The sequence below is a fragment of the Zeus faber genome (genome assembly GCF_960531495.2).
Source record: "Zeus faber genome assembly, chromosome: 2".
Taxonomy (NCBI): Eukaryota; Metazoa; Chordata; class Actinopteri; order Zeiformes; family Zeidae; genus Zeus; species Zeus faber.
This window is the reverse complement of record NC_137189.1, coordinates 41,507,972-41,524,279: the sequence shown is the minus strand read 5'-3', so window position 1 is coordinate 41,524,279 and position 16,308 is coordinate 41,507,972. Positions and strand designations below refer to the sequence as shown.

At 43.2% G+C, this 16,308-nt stretch overlaps 1 protein-coding gene across 1 annotated transcript; it reads right to left on the bottom strand.

Moving 5' to 3' along the window:
* Window positions 1-2,433: 2,433 nt before the first annotated feature.
* LOC307246588 (four and a half LIM domains protein 2-like) lies at window positions 2,434-14,157 on the bottom strand. The gene is made up of 6 exons (XM_080022560.1): window positions 14,097-14,157; window positions 11,034-11,222; window positions 9,201-9,375; window positions 8,834-9,003; window positions 4,569-4,755; window positions 2,434-3,817 (listed from the first exon to the last, which is right to left on the bottom strand). The coding sequence occupies exons 2-6, from the start codon at window positions 11,187-11,189 to the stop codon at window positions 3,666-3,668; spliced, it is 840 nt and encodes a 279-aa protein (XP_079878686.1). The 5' UTR covers window positions 11,190-11,222; window positions 14,097-14,157; the 3' UTR covers window positions 2,434-3,665.
* Between the last annotated feature and the right edge of the window lie 2,151 nt (window positions 14,158-16,308).

Here is a 16,308-nt window from a genome sequence, read left to right as displayed (position 1 = left end):
GGCAAAAACAAAAGCCAACCACAGAATGGGCCGTCGGACTCAGCACTTTCCCCTAACTATCCAAAACCTCATGAAACTAACTTGAAAAGAAGCCTGAAACCTAATCCGCGAGAACCTCCAAAAACAAATCGAAGAAAGATTTTTTTTTTTTTTGTGTGCCGTCAATGTAGTGAGCTATGCCATGAAACAAACTGATCACATAAGACAGAGCGTTGTCTTCAATGCCAAACCTTCGTCTCATACACCGCATGACCAGCAGGAGTGGCTGCCAACCTACTGTCCCATACACTGCAGGTGGTTGAATTTAATTTAATTTTTTACTTTTTTTATTGTATCTACTTTGTTATGAATTGATTGATTTTCTTTTAGTTTGCTCCTCTTTATTAAGTCTTTATTTAATGATGTACTTATAATTGTACTGTAATTATAACTTTCTTATAATTTCAATATAAATGTATGGTATTTAAATACCACGATCATCTCAATCGATGCAGTTTAACCACAATCCTTCTTGATCGATGCTTTTTAACATGATCCTTCCTACATACGCCGCATGTAAGTGGCAGCCCGTCGGCCTGAGTGGTCGATTTTAGCTTTTTCCCATGATCTATGCCCGATTGATGCTGTTAATCTCAATAAGCCCTCACCTGAATTCATCCGGGATCTTGTGTTGTCTCTGCCAGACCTGCTGCCCGTCCTGATGACTCTGTCTCATCAATGAACTCTCCTTTCTGTTCAGTTCGGTCCACGGATGTATTAGGGTCGGTCCTGGACTGCCGTTGTGCACTCGAATGCAGAGATGTCTGACAAAGCCAGACCAGAGATCCCCTCCTCATCGCCAAATTGTCAGCTACATTCCGTTGCGTGGTTGGTGAGGTACACCTGCTTTGCTTTCAGGAGATCCTCGCTTTATTAACAAGATTAATTTCGCAAAATAAATTAGGACAATACATTATGCACTCTGAAACAGCGGAACAACATTGTCTGACTATACAGAGTCAATCATTATGCATGACAACAATTGGGCGTATCTTAGTCTCAAAAATAGGGAGTTCTGTGTAGACAAATGGCCTGGTGCAGTCTGGTACGGCGCAGTCTGGTACGACTGAGTGGTGACTTTCACAGGCTGGGGGGAATTTGCAGATGAAATGGGGCCTTTCACAGGAGATATAGAGAAAATAAGTATTTTCTATCACACTCTCTACGTCGTCTCCAGTGATCCCTGTTCTCCATACATCTGGCCAGCTCCTTTGTGCTTTCCGCACCAGCATCATACCACCAACATACATGTGTGTATGTTTAGGAGAGATATGTGGACAGTGAGCGGTAATTTAAGGACTCTTGTTATTTCCTCTTCATAATGTCAACCAAGGACACAGAATTCAAATGCGAACAAAGATCTTTCTAATAATGTTACAATAAAGAGGTTAAACAGTTTAATGTCATAGAAGTAAACAACATTAGTTGTATTTTATTACTCTGACAATCACATGAGCCAATGTTTGGATCCAGTATTCAGTTCAATACGGTTTTCTATCACGTGTATGTATGTTGAGGAGAGATAAGTCGACAGTGAGCAGTAATTTAAGGACTGTTGGCACTCACGTTGGGCGGGCCTCCCCCTTGTGTGGGGCGTGGATGGGCGCGGGGGTCCTGCCGGCTCGGGCGGGGTGTCAGTCTGTCCCCGTGGGCCCGTGGTCCGTGCCTTGCGCCAGTGGCCCGGGCCCAGTTTGTGGCCTTGTATGTGTGCGCCCCTGGGGTGCGGGGTCTCCTCGTGCTCCCTGGGCCTGGGTCATGCTCCTCGGGGTTGGGCATGGGGGTTGCTCTATGGCCCTCTGGCTTCTCTGGGGGCCCGAGGGTCTTCTGTGGCCGCAGGGCAGGGTACCCAGGAATTTCCTGCAGCCGAGGGGTGTCCACAGGGCTGTAGAGTTCAGGGGGGCTTCGGGGCCCCTCCCGCTGCTTGGAGGCATCGCGACATAATACCGACCTTCTATACCAGTACCAATGGGGATAAGTCATGTACACTTACCGGTGGAAATCTTACACACACACACACACACACACACACACACACACACACACACACACACACACACACACACACACACACACACACACACACACACACACACACACACACACACACACCTGCTTCAAGTGCACCCCAGCACCCTCCTGGTTGCATCCCTCTCCTTTCCTCCCTCATTTACTGCCATAATTATGACAGGAAGAGGCCACGTGAGCAGTTGTAGTTCCAGTTTTCCTGGACCTAATTCACTGTTTTTCAATACATGTTGTATGTATAGCTATTGAGCCTCTAGCCAAATACTCTGTGTTGTATGCCCAGCATGCTGACAGCACAGGTAAAAAAAAAAAAAAAAAAAAAAAAAGGACTGTCATTTCCTCTTCAGAACATCAACCAAGGACGCAGAATTCAAACGCAAACAAAGATTTTTATTGGAATGTTATTATAAAGAGGTTACACAGTTTAATGTAGTAGAAGTAAGGCACATTAGTCATATTATATTACTCTGACAATCACATGAGCCAATGTTTGGATACAGTATTCAGTTCAATACCTTCCTTAAATACCAGCAAATTGGTTAATTCAAATTGAGGCCTATTCTTAAGCAAGATATTTAAAATGCGCAAAATGTGCCTTCTTATGATGAATTATTCCTGACATAAAAGTATAAGTCTGATTGATTACTGATTTTATAAACTACCACCAGCCATTTGTTTTGAACTCAGTAGACAAAGACTTTCTTTAAGTCGGGGAAATCCAGTGTTAATCAAACACTCATCAGAAAACACAAATTGCTTGAAAATCTACTTATAATATCATGTGCATATGCAAAAAAGCAATAAAGCTTAGTTAGTCTGTTAAAGTTAGTCAAACAGAACAGCCACTGTAAACTATAAAGACATCTTAAAAATAAAAAATAAAAATAAAACGGGCCTTATTCACAAGACTTGATTTGATTGTAAAGTGCATTGTTGCACGCTTTCAGAAATGTACTGGCATTCATCATTAAACTTTAACAGCTTTGGAAACATGTGGGAGGGCATAACAATGACATGGCTTCTACTTTTCCTGAGTCTTCGTGACAAATGGAATTATAGTCAGTCATATCTCAAATAAACAGCGGAATGTTCCAGTACAGCTCTCGACCCAATAGCGTGATTATTATTACCACACCAAGACAATGGTTTTGAAAGTGATTAATGACTATCAATTAAGGGCCCAAGAGAATCATATCAAGTAGTGGTTTAATTGTTTTTATTGGAGGGCTTTCCTCATTGGAGACGTTCAGTGAGAGAGATTCTCCTCTCTCTTTGGCTCTGTTTTTGAGGCTTATTTGCACATGACACCTGAATCCTGATGCCTTTCCTGGTGTTGACAGGGCCCCCACGTGTTGATAAATGCAAACACAAATGCAAATTCAGGGTCTGGTACACCTGGGGCAGGCAAAACTCGAGGGGCGCCGCATGTTTCATGACTCACGTGTTTGTTTCTTTGTGGGCTCCTTTTTCTCCAAGAATAAAAGTCAAATTTGATCAAAGTTTGTGAATGAGGCCCATTGTTGTTGGCCTTGGCTATTTTCTATCCATCTCTTTGTAGTGTGACCTTATCTCCACTCCTCTCCTCTGAGCACACTCTGTGCTCAGACCTCTTTGCCGCAGTCGGGGCACAGGATATCATCGCGGGTCGTCAGGAAACCCCGGCCGACCAGTGACACGGAGCACTTTTTGCAGTTGAAGCAGTCGTTGTGCCACTGGCGCTCCTCAAACGAGATGTACTTGCTGCCTCCAAGACCTGAACCGAGGCACGGAAGGGGGAAACAGGAATGGAGCTTAACAAGCAGGAAAAGGGAAAAGTCAGCTCACCATCATTGTAATAATAATCATTTAATGCGGAAGTTCCCAACCCAATTTTAATCGAGATTCACAAAGAATTTGAGAAACTACAAAAACAAACCAAGTCCATTCATTTCTACGCGCGAAAAGCTATGATGCGCTGCGGTGCAGAATGTCTGGGTCCAATCGTGTTTTTGGGTTTGCATTCACATTTTTCAACTCATGCAACAAGTTTCGTGTTTTGCATTTTTTTTGCAACTGTTGGATGCATTATAGATTTGGTGTGACGCACGCTTGAGACACGGAGATAATAGTTTTCACATTCAATTTCCCATGTCATAATAAGCTGTGATATAATGAATTAACATGAATATTGAACATCAACAGTAGACTGTTGGCTACTTCCTTTTACACCTCAAAACCAAGAGGGATTAACAGCCGTTTTGTGAATCAATCACTTAATTATAAAATAATTTATATAAACCCTCCCCTAGACACCTCCCAGCTTGAGTGAGCCCTAGCTCAGTGACACCAGGCAGGAGATTGTTCACTTTCAGTTATATAGCCAATCAGGGGTCCAATGGTCTGTTGTGGTCAAAGGGAACGAAAGGTCTGCAAAATAATTTGTGTAAAACTACACAAGCTTTCATGGCTCTTGGAAACAGTGTGTAATTGCTATTGAGAACGCAGAGAGAGAGGGTGGGACTTACCACTGATGGGGGTGGTGCAGTGGGCGCACTTCTTGGCGAACAGGTTGCAGAAGCAGTCCATGCAGTAGACAAAGTCGTCCCTGGAGGTGAAGCGCTGCCCTGACAGCTGCAGCTTGCACCCGATGCAGACGAAACACTCCTTGTGCCAAGGCTGGTCACGGTAGGTCACTCCTCCGGTGGTGATTGGCTGGAAGGTGCAAAACAATCAAAGATGTTGTATTAGCACGCTTTTTAGGGCGCCAAGTCTAGGCCATAGCCGGAACAAATTGAACGGTAGGGCACTCAATTTTCACAGGGGGTCTGTGGACCGGGGGGCCCGGAGTCCTCTGAATAACAACTGTCTGACAATTATTTTAAGTTTAATATTTATTTAAGACTGATAATTCATAAAACAGGCAAGTGTGAATGACTTCCAGTTGGATACTATGGAGTAGACATGTGCTCAGTCTCGTTCCCGCAACTTTTAATGCGATCAACCATGGGAAGCCAGCAAAGAACACAACATGGCGGCCAAAGCTAGTCTCCTCGAAGAACACCAAAACAACTCTGTACCCTGACTTTAGGGCAACCATCTCAACAATCGCTAGACCGCATTCAAGCTACAGTGTCAGACCATGTTCTGAAGATTGCTTCGCTCGAGTCAAACCCCAACCTACAAGGTGAGCGTACACTTGCTCTGGAAACAACATGTGCTACGCAAACAGAGAGCAATGCTAAGCTGCAAGCCAAAGTCACCGATCTTGAGTCCCATAGCCAGCGAAACAATATCAAAGTCATTGGCCTACTGTACCTGAATCCACTGAGGGACCTTGCCCCTCTACTGTTTTGCCTAAGCTGCTCATGGAGGTTCTTGCCGCTGGTGTCCTGGATTTGCAACCAGAGTGCTAGGGCTCATAGGGAACTTTCTGACAAACTGAGGCCTGGACAGAGACCAAGGCCTTTTATCAGAAAAAAAGAAAAAAAAGAACATCCGCGAAGCCCAGGCTCGGAGAGGCAAGCTACAATATCGAGGCACTCGCATGGCCATCTATGAGGACTAGGCTCAGGAGGTGATGGAACAAATACCTGGAGGTGTTGTCATAGCTCTACATACTACGCCTCAAGCCAGTCCTGCTGTTTACTTCCAGTATTACCATCGTAATTACCATCGGAGGGAGGTAAGAAGACATTTTCTTCAGTTACTGAGGATAAAGACTATATCATCCATCCATCCAAATGCTCACTAGCATGGGCATGCTATCAACCCCACCAGCCGACTGCTGGATTAGCTAAATTACTTAGATAGCCGCTCTTTGCCATCTCCAACCTGACTGTTGCTGACCGGCCGGTTAGCCATATTGGCCTGCTGCGGCTGCATTAGACATTGGCTTATGCTCACGCTGTTATTTTATTCACTTATTTATTATTGTTATGATTTTTATTATTATTATTATTAATAATAATAATAATAATAATAATATTAATATATTTTTTTGTATTTATTATTTATCATTTTTTCTCTTTATGGACATGCTTGACGGTGCTTGTGGGTACCCTCTGCTCTCAGGCCTTTGACCTTTTGGCCATTTTATGGACTGCATTATAACACATTATTTTATTTTTTACACGATGGACCTACTCGCCAATGCTTTCACTTGGTGCCCCAAAGACTCTGTGGCCACGGTGCACAACTGGGATCCAATCCCTTCAGCCGATGTACGGACTGTTCACCGTGACCCCCTTTTCCAGCGAGTCTATACTGCACTGTTCCTTTCAATTGGGTTTTGACTGGTATTCTGGTGAGATATCTTGTTGGGCTGTTCATTCTTACAATATTCGGAGCATTTTGTTTGCATTCTTTCCTCTGCGGGGACATTGTCTTGTAGATGCTTTTGTTGCTAACTAAAATCCACGAAAACATATTCTCACAAATTGATTTCTTTCTACTTGATAATAATCTGTTACATCTTGTCAGTTCATGCAAATACCATGCTCTCGCTACCTCATGCCCCTACTTTGGTTGATATCAATTTTCCCTAAGTATACCCCCCCCCCCCCCCCCCCTTATGTCAGGCAGGGGGGTATACTCCTATATTTCCTGACTGAGAGAGGCTGAGAAGGCTAGGCTGTCAGAAATCACAGATGAGCTTCTCAAATATGATAAGACATACTCCCCCCTCCCCATCCTCTATGAACAAAACAACTTCCATGACACTCAGAACATGACCTTTTGATAGCATGCATAGTCCTGAGACAATTGAAACAATCCAAGCAATGCTTCTTTGAACAGGGGGACAAGGCTGGGAGGCTCCTAGCTCAACAGGCCCGTACAATCAGTGCCTCCAGATTCATCACTAGAATCAAATCGACCGATGGTAGCCTCATCTCTGATCCGGCTGAAATTAAAATGTCTTTCTTGGAATACTAGACCAATTTTTACACTTCTGAATGGCCCCTCGATTTCCGCAATGACCCCCAATTCCACTGACTCATTAATGAACCCCAAAATTGACAAAATCGCTGGGGGGAATTAGGGTGCACAATTTCCAGCCCAGTGTGACAGGAGGTGATCAAATCAATGCAAAACAGGAAGTCCCCAGGCCCCGGCGGCTTCACGGTTCATTTTTACAAGGAGCGTTCTACATTGTTAGTCTCAATTCTTGCGAGGATGTACAATGATTCCTTTCAGGCCATCCGATTACTAGTGACTTTGTCTATGGCGTCCATCTCTCTGTCTCTGGAGAAAGATAAGGACCCTTCTTCCTGCAGTATCTACAGACCTGTTTAGCCTTTAAATGAAGATTCGGGCCAAAATCCTGTGGCTCTGCCTTTAACGTGTGATGCCAGCCGTAATTTTGGGGGAGCGGACGGGCTTAACATTTGGGAGTTACACTCTTTTTTTCAACAATCGGAGGTTACTTGACGTTATTTTCTCTCCCCCTTCTAACACCCCTGAAATCATTGTTGCATTTCAGCTTATGGAGTGGTGGAGTAGGCTTACCTGTTTTGTCCCTTGGAAAAATTTGGCTTTGATTCTAAATTTATCTTCTGGATTCAACTTTTGTATTCTTCCCAGTCTGGGCTGTACACACTTACGGCAGGCAATCACCGCATTTCCCTCTTCAGCGTGGGACATGTCAGGGATGCCCACGTTCACCCCTGTTGTTCAATATAGCTATTGAGCCTCTAGCCATCTGACTCCGAAGCCATTATACTGTAGGTTTGAGGGCAACACTCGTCACGACCTGGTCCATAAACTTTCCCTTTACACGGATGACCTTCTCTTATACGTTTCTAAACCCATATCCTCCCTTCCCCCAATATTGTAATAACAAGCCTGCCCGTCCTAAGAGATCAATTCTCCAACTCCCCAAACCTGAAGGGGGCCTAGTGCTTCCGAATCTCCGACACTACTTTTGGGCCTGTAAAATTAATTACTCCTTTATTTGACCACCTGCCACTTTTCCCCACCCTGTGTTCATATCGAGATATCATCTTCTTAGTTTTTTCTTTACACTCACTCACTCATTTGCTTCCAGGTTCCCATAGAGGCCCACAAAATTTCAAACAGCCCAGTTGTCACTATTTCTATTAAGATTTGGCTCCAATTCAAGAAACAACGCGGCCTACAGAGAGCTTTGATTCATGCGCCTATTATAAATAATCAGCTATTCTTCCCGTCCTGCTCATCATTAAGACATTGTGTCCAAAATCAGTGCCGCCATTTCCCCAACCACCCACCTGAATCAGAAATTCATCAGTTTCTCACCCTTGACTTTGATCAACAGCAGCTGATATCTATTATCTATGGCAAAATCGACTCCCTGAATCCGGCCCACAATGCACCTCTCAAGTAGTCCTGGGAGTGCGACTTAGGTGTTGAAATCTCTGACAGCCAGTGGAGCGAAATTCTCAGTCCAGTGCGCTCGTCATCTATAGTATATGTGCCAGGCATGGCCTTGCCAGATGTTCCATCCTTCTTAAATGGAAACATTTTATGTGATGGGAATTTAAACCAACAAATTCTGAAAATGTTGTACCTTATTTGGCTAGTTTTGATATTTAAAGTAAATCATCCCAGCAGTGTTATACTTATGTCATACTGACAGTACCATACTGTACATCAGCACTCATCGAGTGCCTCTTGTCCAAATATATATAATGACTGGATCTAACTGCTGTATAATATCGCTTTGATGTTAACTGAATAACATGCTTCACGATCAAAAAATACTTTTTTGTCAAAAGGTTAAATTTGAATATTTCTTTGCTAGCTTTGTGGCTACCTTCTTGCAGTGGATGCACTGCTGAGCGAATTGCTTCTCGTAGCAGGCCAGGCAGAAGTTGTTGCCCTCCTTATGGATAAAGCTGCGGGTTCCAATCGGCTGCTGGCAGCGGTTGCAAGTGAAGCAGTTCTCGTGCCAGGAGTTGCCTTTGTGCTCCATCTTCTTCGTGCCTGGTACCAAGAGACCAGAAGAGGGAGAGAGAGAGAGAGACAATGAGAGGCACAGACATTCAGAAAGAGACTGATTCCCTGGGAGTCACAATCAGCTACATTTGGGTGAGCATGTGTAATAATGGCGTCGACTCGGGCTCAAGGCTGAGCCAGTGGGCGGGCACATGTTGGATGGCCACCCCATAACCCCGTCCTACCTGGCATGATGGTCTTGAGACACGCGTGGCATTTGGCCGAGTATTCAATGGAGTAGCACTCGATGCACATCAGCAGGTCCTCCTTGGTGGAGAACGGCCGGTCGACTAGGGAGCAGCAGCATTTGGAGCAGAGGAAGCAATCGCCGTGCCAGTGGCGGTCCTTGTACGCCAGATCCTGTCGAGCATGATTGTTATGGTTAACGGAAATAAAATAAAAGCTAAGACCTTTTTCTAAAGTAAAACTAACCTGAATTCAGAACCAGGGTATCCAAAGCTAACCAAATCACTGCTTATTGACCGAAAGAAAATCGACATTCGAAGAGTTATCCTTGTATAATTCTTTGTAAATGTTTCTCCTTTGTTTGTGTCCAACAGCGTAGAATCCACTAGAATCCACTGTTGTTTTTTGTTCCATGTGGTCCACTTGCTGCAGAGTTAGGAGGTGGGAAGGCTGCAATGGGTTCAACTAGCCATCAGCGAACTGTTCAAAATGTCAGCCAGAGAGCCAATTATAACAGTCGACAGGGGTCAGTGGTCACCAGCCCATGGCTAGCCTGCTCAGCTCCCTTAAAAAATCTGTTATTGCTGTATGAGGCAATTAGAAGCTTCCTCTGTAACAGATTTTTGCAAATGCTTTTAGAGTGTGGGGTTGAAAGTAAGTGTACTATGTTGAATTCTTGACATTATTGCCTAAGGCTTGGTCAAGCACGCATCTTATCAAAGTGAACACAGTGTTTATTTAGCCAAAGTTATCCATGATGCTAAAATACAGTGTGGGTGATCAGAATGTAGTGCTTTAGTATATGAAAGTCCAACACCCATTTCGCATTGGGGAAGGTTTGCAGGGCCCATGCATTTCAGCTGGCTATACTGTTGGCCCCACATCTTCCTTTCCACAGAGAACAATGCATGAATGCATATCCTGCCATTGTTGCCACAAGCTTATCATTATTATGTGCCCTACTACAATTAAAGAACACACACTACGCCAATTTGTCTATTTCAATAGTTTGAGGGAATGGGACACCCGACCAATTGTGTATGAGGACTAAGAGTCAAAAGAGCACAATGGCACTTCTAACTATTCACATGTAGACAGATATAAATACAGGTTTGTATGAACACATGTGTGTTCCTGACCGTTGTCAAGGTCTCAAGCATAACCAACATCGTGACCCTGCCCTTACTCTCTGCTTGGTTTAATGATCCGGTTTGGACTGGACGATTTGTGTCAATGCCTAAATTAGTCGGCTGTCGAGAAAGACAAAACACTGTTCAGTATGGTCAATTGCCCATTGTATGTTGGAAAGTGGACGAACTACAAAAACGCTGCACTGTCCAAGACAGTGTTAGTTGTGAATCTGTATGACTTGGCTGCTGAAAATGTCAATAAATGTGTTCTGAATTCCCAGAATAAAAAAAAATACAAAATAAATGAAAAGATTTATATTAAAAAAAAAAATAATAAGTTCTATGAGCGTCGGTGGTTGTATACTCCCAAATTTGGGCTAGACTGGATTTAACATCGGCAGGCACATGCAGGGGCGGTGCCCGAGCACCTGCACCTCGATGCCCCATGGGCCCCTTGATGCCCTTTTTATCAGGAGCATTTTTTTTAAGCGTGAATGGGCATCAAGGTAGCGGAGTGTCGGGTCAAGTTATGCATATTCACAGAGTAATCGAAGTATTTTAAACAATACCCAGCGCTAATGACAGTAGCCATAAGCTGAAACTTCTGCATTGTTTTCGACTCCTTGTGAAAACCATTTAAACATCTTTTTGGCACCTTTATCATATCTTGAGTTTGAACCCTTGAAAAAAAAAAAAAATTACCTTGCTGGTGCAGTCAATGCACTTGTTGCAGCCCTCGCAGGTGTTGGAGTAGAGCTTCTCGTAGCACTTGATACAGTAGGGGCTGTCCTCTCTCAGGATGTACTTCATCCCATACAGGGACTCCTTGCACTCGTTGCAGTCGTAGCGCGCCACCATTCTGCCTCCAATATCCCACCTCACCCCCTTGTCCTGGAGAGTGAAGAATATGATTGAAGAACAATGTGTTACTCCAGATGACCACCATCGAAAAAGACAGCAGAGATTTTGCCCCAAGATTATTAAGCGATGCGTAAATGACAACCATTTTTGAGTTTAAGAATCGTTTCAGTTACTTATTTGAAGCTGCTTTCTCCCACTTATAGTCGTCCATTCATCACAGTTGATTAGCCTATAGGCCAGTATTTTCTATTTTGGTCGCATCTTTTCAAATGGAATGAACAAATACAGAACACAGCAAAATTTAATTACCTTTCCACCATATCGTTAAAATTTTCCCAAACCAGAAAATATAGACAATATTAAAAAAGCTCAAAATGTGAGTTATCATCAGGGGTCATGGAACATGTGTGTACTGACTTGTAACTCATCTAAAACTCAATTTGACACCAGTGTGGTCCTCTAGATAAAGAAATTAAGGATTATTCCATTTGAATGTGGCCTGTACACCCACAGTCATTCTCCTCATAGCTCCCCTCTGCTTCTCATCCCCTGGTGAATAATTGGTGTCACAAGCAGATGATAAGATTAACATTCACCTATTTCCCAGACTGTCTGGCTGTCTTTAAGTCGCTATTGGGATCACAGGGTCGAATCAACGGCTTTCTGTCTCTGTTTCCCTTTCGCAACTGGTAAGAAATAACGAAATGTTGTTTCTCAGCTCCCTTAGGGGGATTCCCTGAACTAATGCATTGAGGGGCGCATTGCAAATTACAGGTCTAAGGATGGAAAAATAACATTATTTTGGGAACCATATTCTTAAATATAAAATATTCTCTCCATTGTACGCACCCATATTTAACTACTATCACTTTAATATAAGATAAGATTTCCTAATTTGCCCCCAATATCATTCCTCTAATACTATTATTATATTAGTAGTATTATAATACTACTATCTAATACAAAGACCAATTTATTGCTAATTTATAACTAGTTTCATGTAAAACTGGCATATAACCCCTCTATTAATGCTCAGTGAATCCACTGTGCCCAGTTAGGCCCATAATAAGTTATTTAACTACTTATTATGGCCTTATTACATGTCGTTATTTAACGTTCACTCTCTGCAATTACATTACCAAAAGCCATTTACATTAACAAGACTGTGCATTTTTAACGATTAAAGATAATTTGGTTCTTCGTTTTATAATTTTGAAAGAAAAGGTTGCATACATTGATTGATCAATCAGCCTCTAAACGGCATTCAGAAAAAACAACCCAAAGAAACCACGTAACTTCTAAAATCGCTGTATCTGCACAACACAATTCACAGCTCGCCTATAAATACCTTAAAACTGCATTATACAAATCTGGAAATTTAACCGCTCAAGTGTCACGTGATGCATAGCGGCGGTCTCTTTTCTGACCTTTCAAGAAAATCGGTTTAGGGCTTGACGGCCCGCCTCTTTCTCCTCATTTGACACATTTGAAAAAATAACTGAATCTAATGACCAAACCCAATTAAGGTGTGTCATTTCATCATGGTTCCAACAAAAAATGTCCTTCAGTCTGTTGCAGATAAGTGGCTAGTTTATGCAACAATAAATACGCTTTTCACACAATGTATATGGTATATGGCTCGTCTTAAAGACAGGATTCCGATGGGAGCTATACTTTCCAGCACTAACTCTACCACCTGGCCCGTCACCATCCAAGCCCCATCTTAAAGGTAAGGTCCAAAATATTACCACCCGAAGAAGAAGTAATGGTATTTGTAGTAGTAATGGCGTAAGACACCATTCACCATACCAGTCATTTGTGGCCTCCAGGTGAGTTTCAGGAGAAGGCATTTAGAGGAGACGGTTAAAAAATCGACCCCGGGAAAAAAGGCTTCAAATTGCTTTGTGCCGAACAAATGGAATAAACTCTGGGACCTTCTTTGAATCCTACATGTTGTGTTTGCCTTGCTCAATGCAGTTTCACTGCACATTGCCCGTGATTTCTTTCAATTGTTGATCAATTTATCAAGTTTTTCCTGTATAACAGATGATTATTATCCATCCATTCATTCATTCTTTCATCCATTCATTCAATCATTCGATCCACCAATCAATCAGTCTCTCAAACTTGGATGTCGGGTGTTGACAAGAGATAGTGCTTCCCTCCCACTGCAGGAAACAAAACAATAAACCATTGGCATAATTTGTGACAATCATTAGGACTTATCTGACTGAGCAAAAGGCATCGAGGCAGAATCCAAGACTTGGATGGTCAATGTCACTTGAGCGTGACTGAGCAAACAGCTATCAAGATATTAAAATAATGGCTCTGAGAATACATCATTATTTCCATTTTTCCTCAAACAAATGTATTTATATTTGTATAAACTGGCCAGCCACTGGAATCTAAACTACGCAAATGTTAGATGTTCACTGACATATCTAGTTAAGTGAAGTTCAAATGAGTAACAACTCAGAACGACTGTTGAACCAAAATGAACGCATTACAAATCTGCATTAATACTCTTAATACATTGGAGAATCACTTTCTTTTAGAGAGACACACATACATAATGTGATATAATGTAAAGACCAATTTCCCAGGAAAACTGTAACGACTTAACATTTAATTTAGCGTAGTTTTCTCGGTCAAGCAATTATGCCTTAAGACGTTGTGTGACTGAATTAAGAGATTGCTCAATTCAGTCACAGTCAATTGTAGGTAATGACATTAAATAACAGAAACATTCATGCAGTTTTTGGAGGATGAGAGAGAGAGATGAGCCTAGTTCAAAATAGATGGAACCACCGGTTGGCACAGATGCAGAGATGGGTCGAAGCCTCTAGAGGATTGGAGACGGAGTGCGGGGTCAGCGGCTGCACAACAGAACGGGAGGCGCTTTACCTGCGGTGGAGACCCGTGTGTCGCTGGAGGGGCCCTGTGGCAGCCTGGAGTGCTCCGGAGCTGGAGGGGCGACCTGGTGCGATCAGAGGCCGAAACTCGACCCATATGAACTCAGCAAAGCAGGAAGGCGGGGCAATGGGAGTGCCTCCGGTTGGACGGCCATTTCCATTTTTTCTCTTTTTTTTCCCCAGAAAGATAGATAGATATTGTACAAATCAAGGCAAAAAAACACAAATCTGCCTCATGGGAATCACATTGAACTGTTGTGGCAACTTAGCCATCTGACCAGTCAGTCATTCACTCAGCCACGTAGATGACTGGGAGTATATTATGGGAACACACACCCACACGAACGCACGCACGCACGCACGCACGCACGCACGCACGCACGCACACACACACACACACACACACACACACACACACTTGCATGACCAAATATTCATAAACACAATTGGATACAGCCCAATTAGATATAGAAACGCATGTGTAAACGGGTAAACCCACCCACACATTTCTAACTGTTTCTTCATCTGTGTTACGCTGTATTTATCTTTCTCTCTATCTACAAACAATCACACACATGCACACACATACACACACGCACATATATTTGCATTGCACCAATCTTGCAGTATATAAACCCAATTGGACATACTGCATTTACCTTTCATTCTCATTTTTCTCTCTCTATCGCTGTCTTTCCGTAAAAACACATATGCACACACAAAGTGCATCCAATTAGCCGACACACACACAAACACAAACACACACACACACACATGCACACACACACACACACACACACACACACACACAAAACAAAGTGGTGTTTATAGTCAGCTGAATGTCTTAACAGACAGGCTGCTGTTGGACGTTATGAGATATAATCTATTATAACATCATTGAAATCCTTCATACATTTGGCACAGATTACCCTGAAAAGCAGGTCAAGCAGGTATGCGAATCGAGCTAATTGTGTTGAAGCAGATTATGAGAGGTTTGTCGCTCAGTTCAATTTCGCAGAAATTCTCCCCCTGCCTCAGCGTTAACTCGGAGGAATGCTCTCTTCCTGCCCGTGTGTATAAGGAAGGGCAGTTCGTCATTATATCTCTACTGTGGGCCGACCATCTGTCTCCATCCTTTATTGGCTTCAGTGGCAGTGATGATACGTGTGCCAGCTCTGTGGAGAGCAGCCGCTCCTAACTGCGTAAATACATGCTACAAGCAATGGCAGACAACAATATGAATCTATCTACAAAGTATTTACTGCTATTTAATGTCATGAACAATATTTTGACTGTTTTCAAGATCACCTGATGTTACGTGCAGGGACTAACTTTGATGTCTCTGTTATGTCATGTAGCTCATGTTCTTGCTAATGATGTTTAAAAAAACAAACAAAAAAAACACATCACATGACAACTGTGTGAGTATTGTTTAAGCCATACACCTAACAATATAGGAAGATGTAGCTCCCTTTACATGAATAAAACCATAAGAAACAAGCTCAGCTTGCGGATAAGCGCATGTATATGCAAAACGTATGCAGTGACTTGTGATTTGTTATGTGTCTCACTCTACCCCCCATTTCCTGTCTCTCTCCACTGTTCTGTACATTGGGGGAAAAAAAAAGAAGCAAAACATCAACTTGGTCTGGCCATTTAGCCTGTCTTAGAATATCCCTTTCTGGAGGATGGGCCATGAGAGACCTACATGAGGTGAGGAGAGTGTCCGGTTTAGGAACCTCAGAATGGCATCTCTGCTTTTTGCAGATGATGTGGTTTTGTTGGCTTCATTAGACCGTGACCTCCAGCACGCACTACGGCAGCTTGCAGCCGAATGTTAAGCGGTCGGGATGAGAGTCAGCACCTCCAAGTCTGAGGCCATGGTCTCTCTGCCGGAAAAGGTGGATCGCTCCCTTCGGGTCGGGAGCAAGTTGCTGCCCCAAGTGAAGGAGTTCAAGTATCTCGGGATCTTGTTCATAAGTGAGGGGAAAATGGAGTGTGAGATGGACAGGCGGATCGATGCGGCGTCAGCAGTCATGCGGGCGTTGTACCGGCCGTTGTGGTGAAGAGGGAGCTGAGCTGGAAGGCAAAGCTCTCAATTTACCAGTCTATCTACGTCCCAACCCTCACCTATGGTCATGAGCTTTGGGTAGTGACCGAAAGAACGAGATTGCGAATACAAGCGGCCGAAATGAGTTACTTCC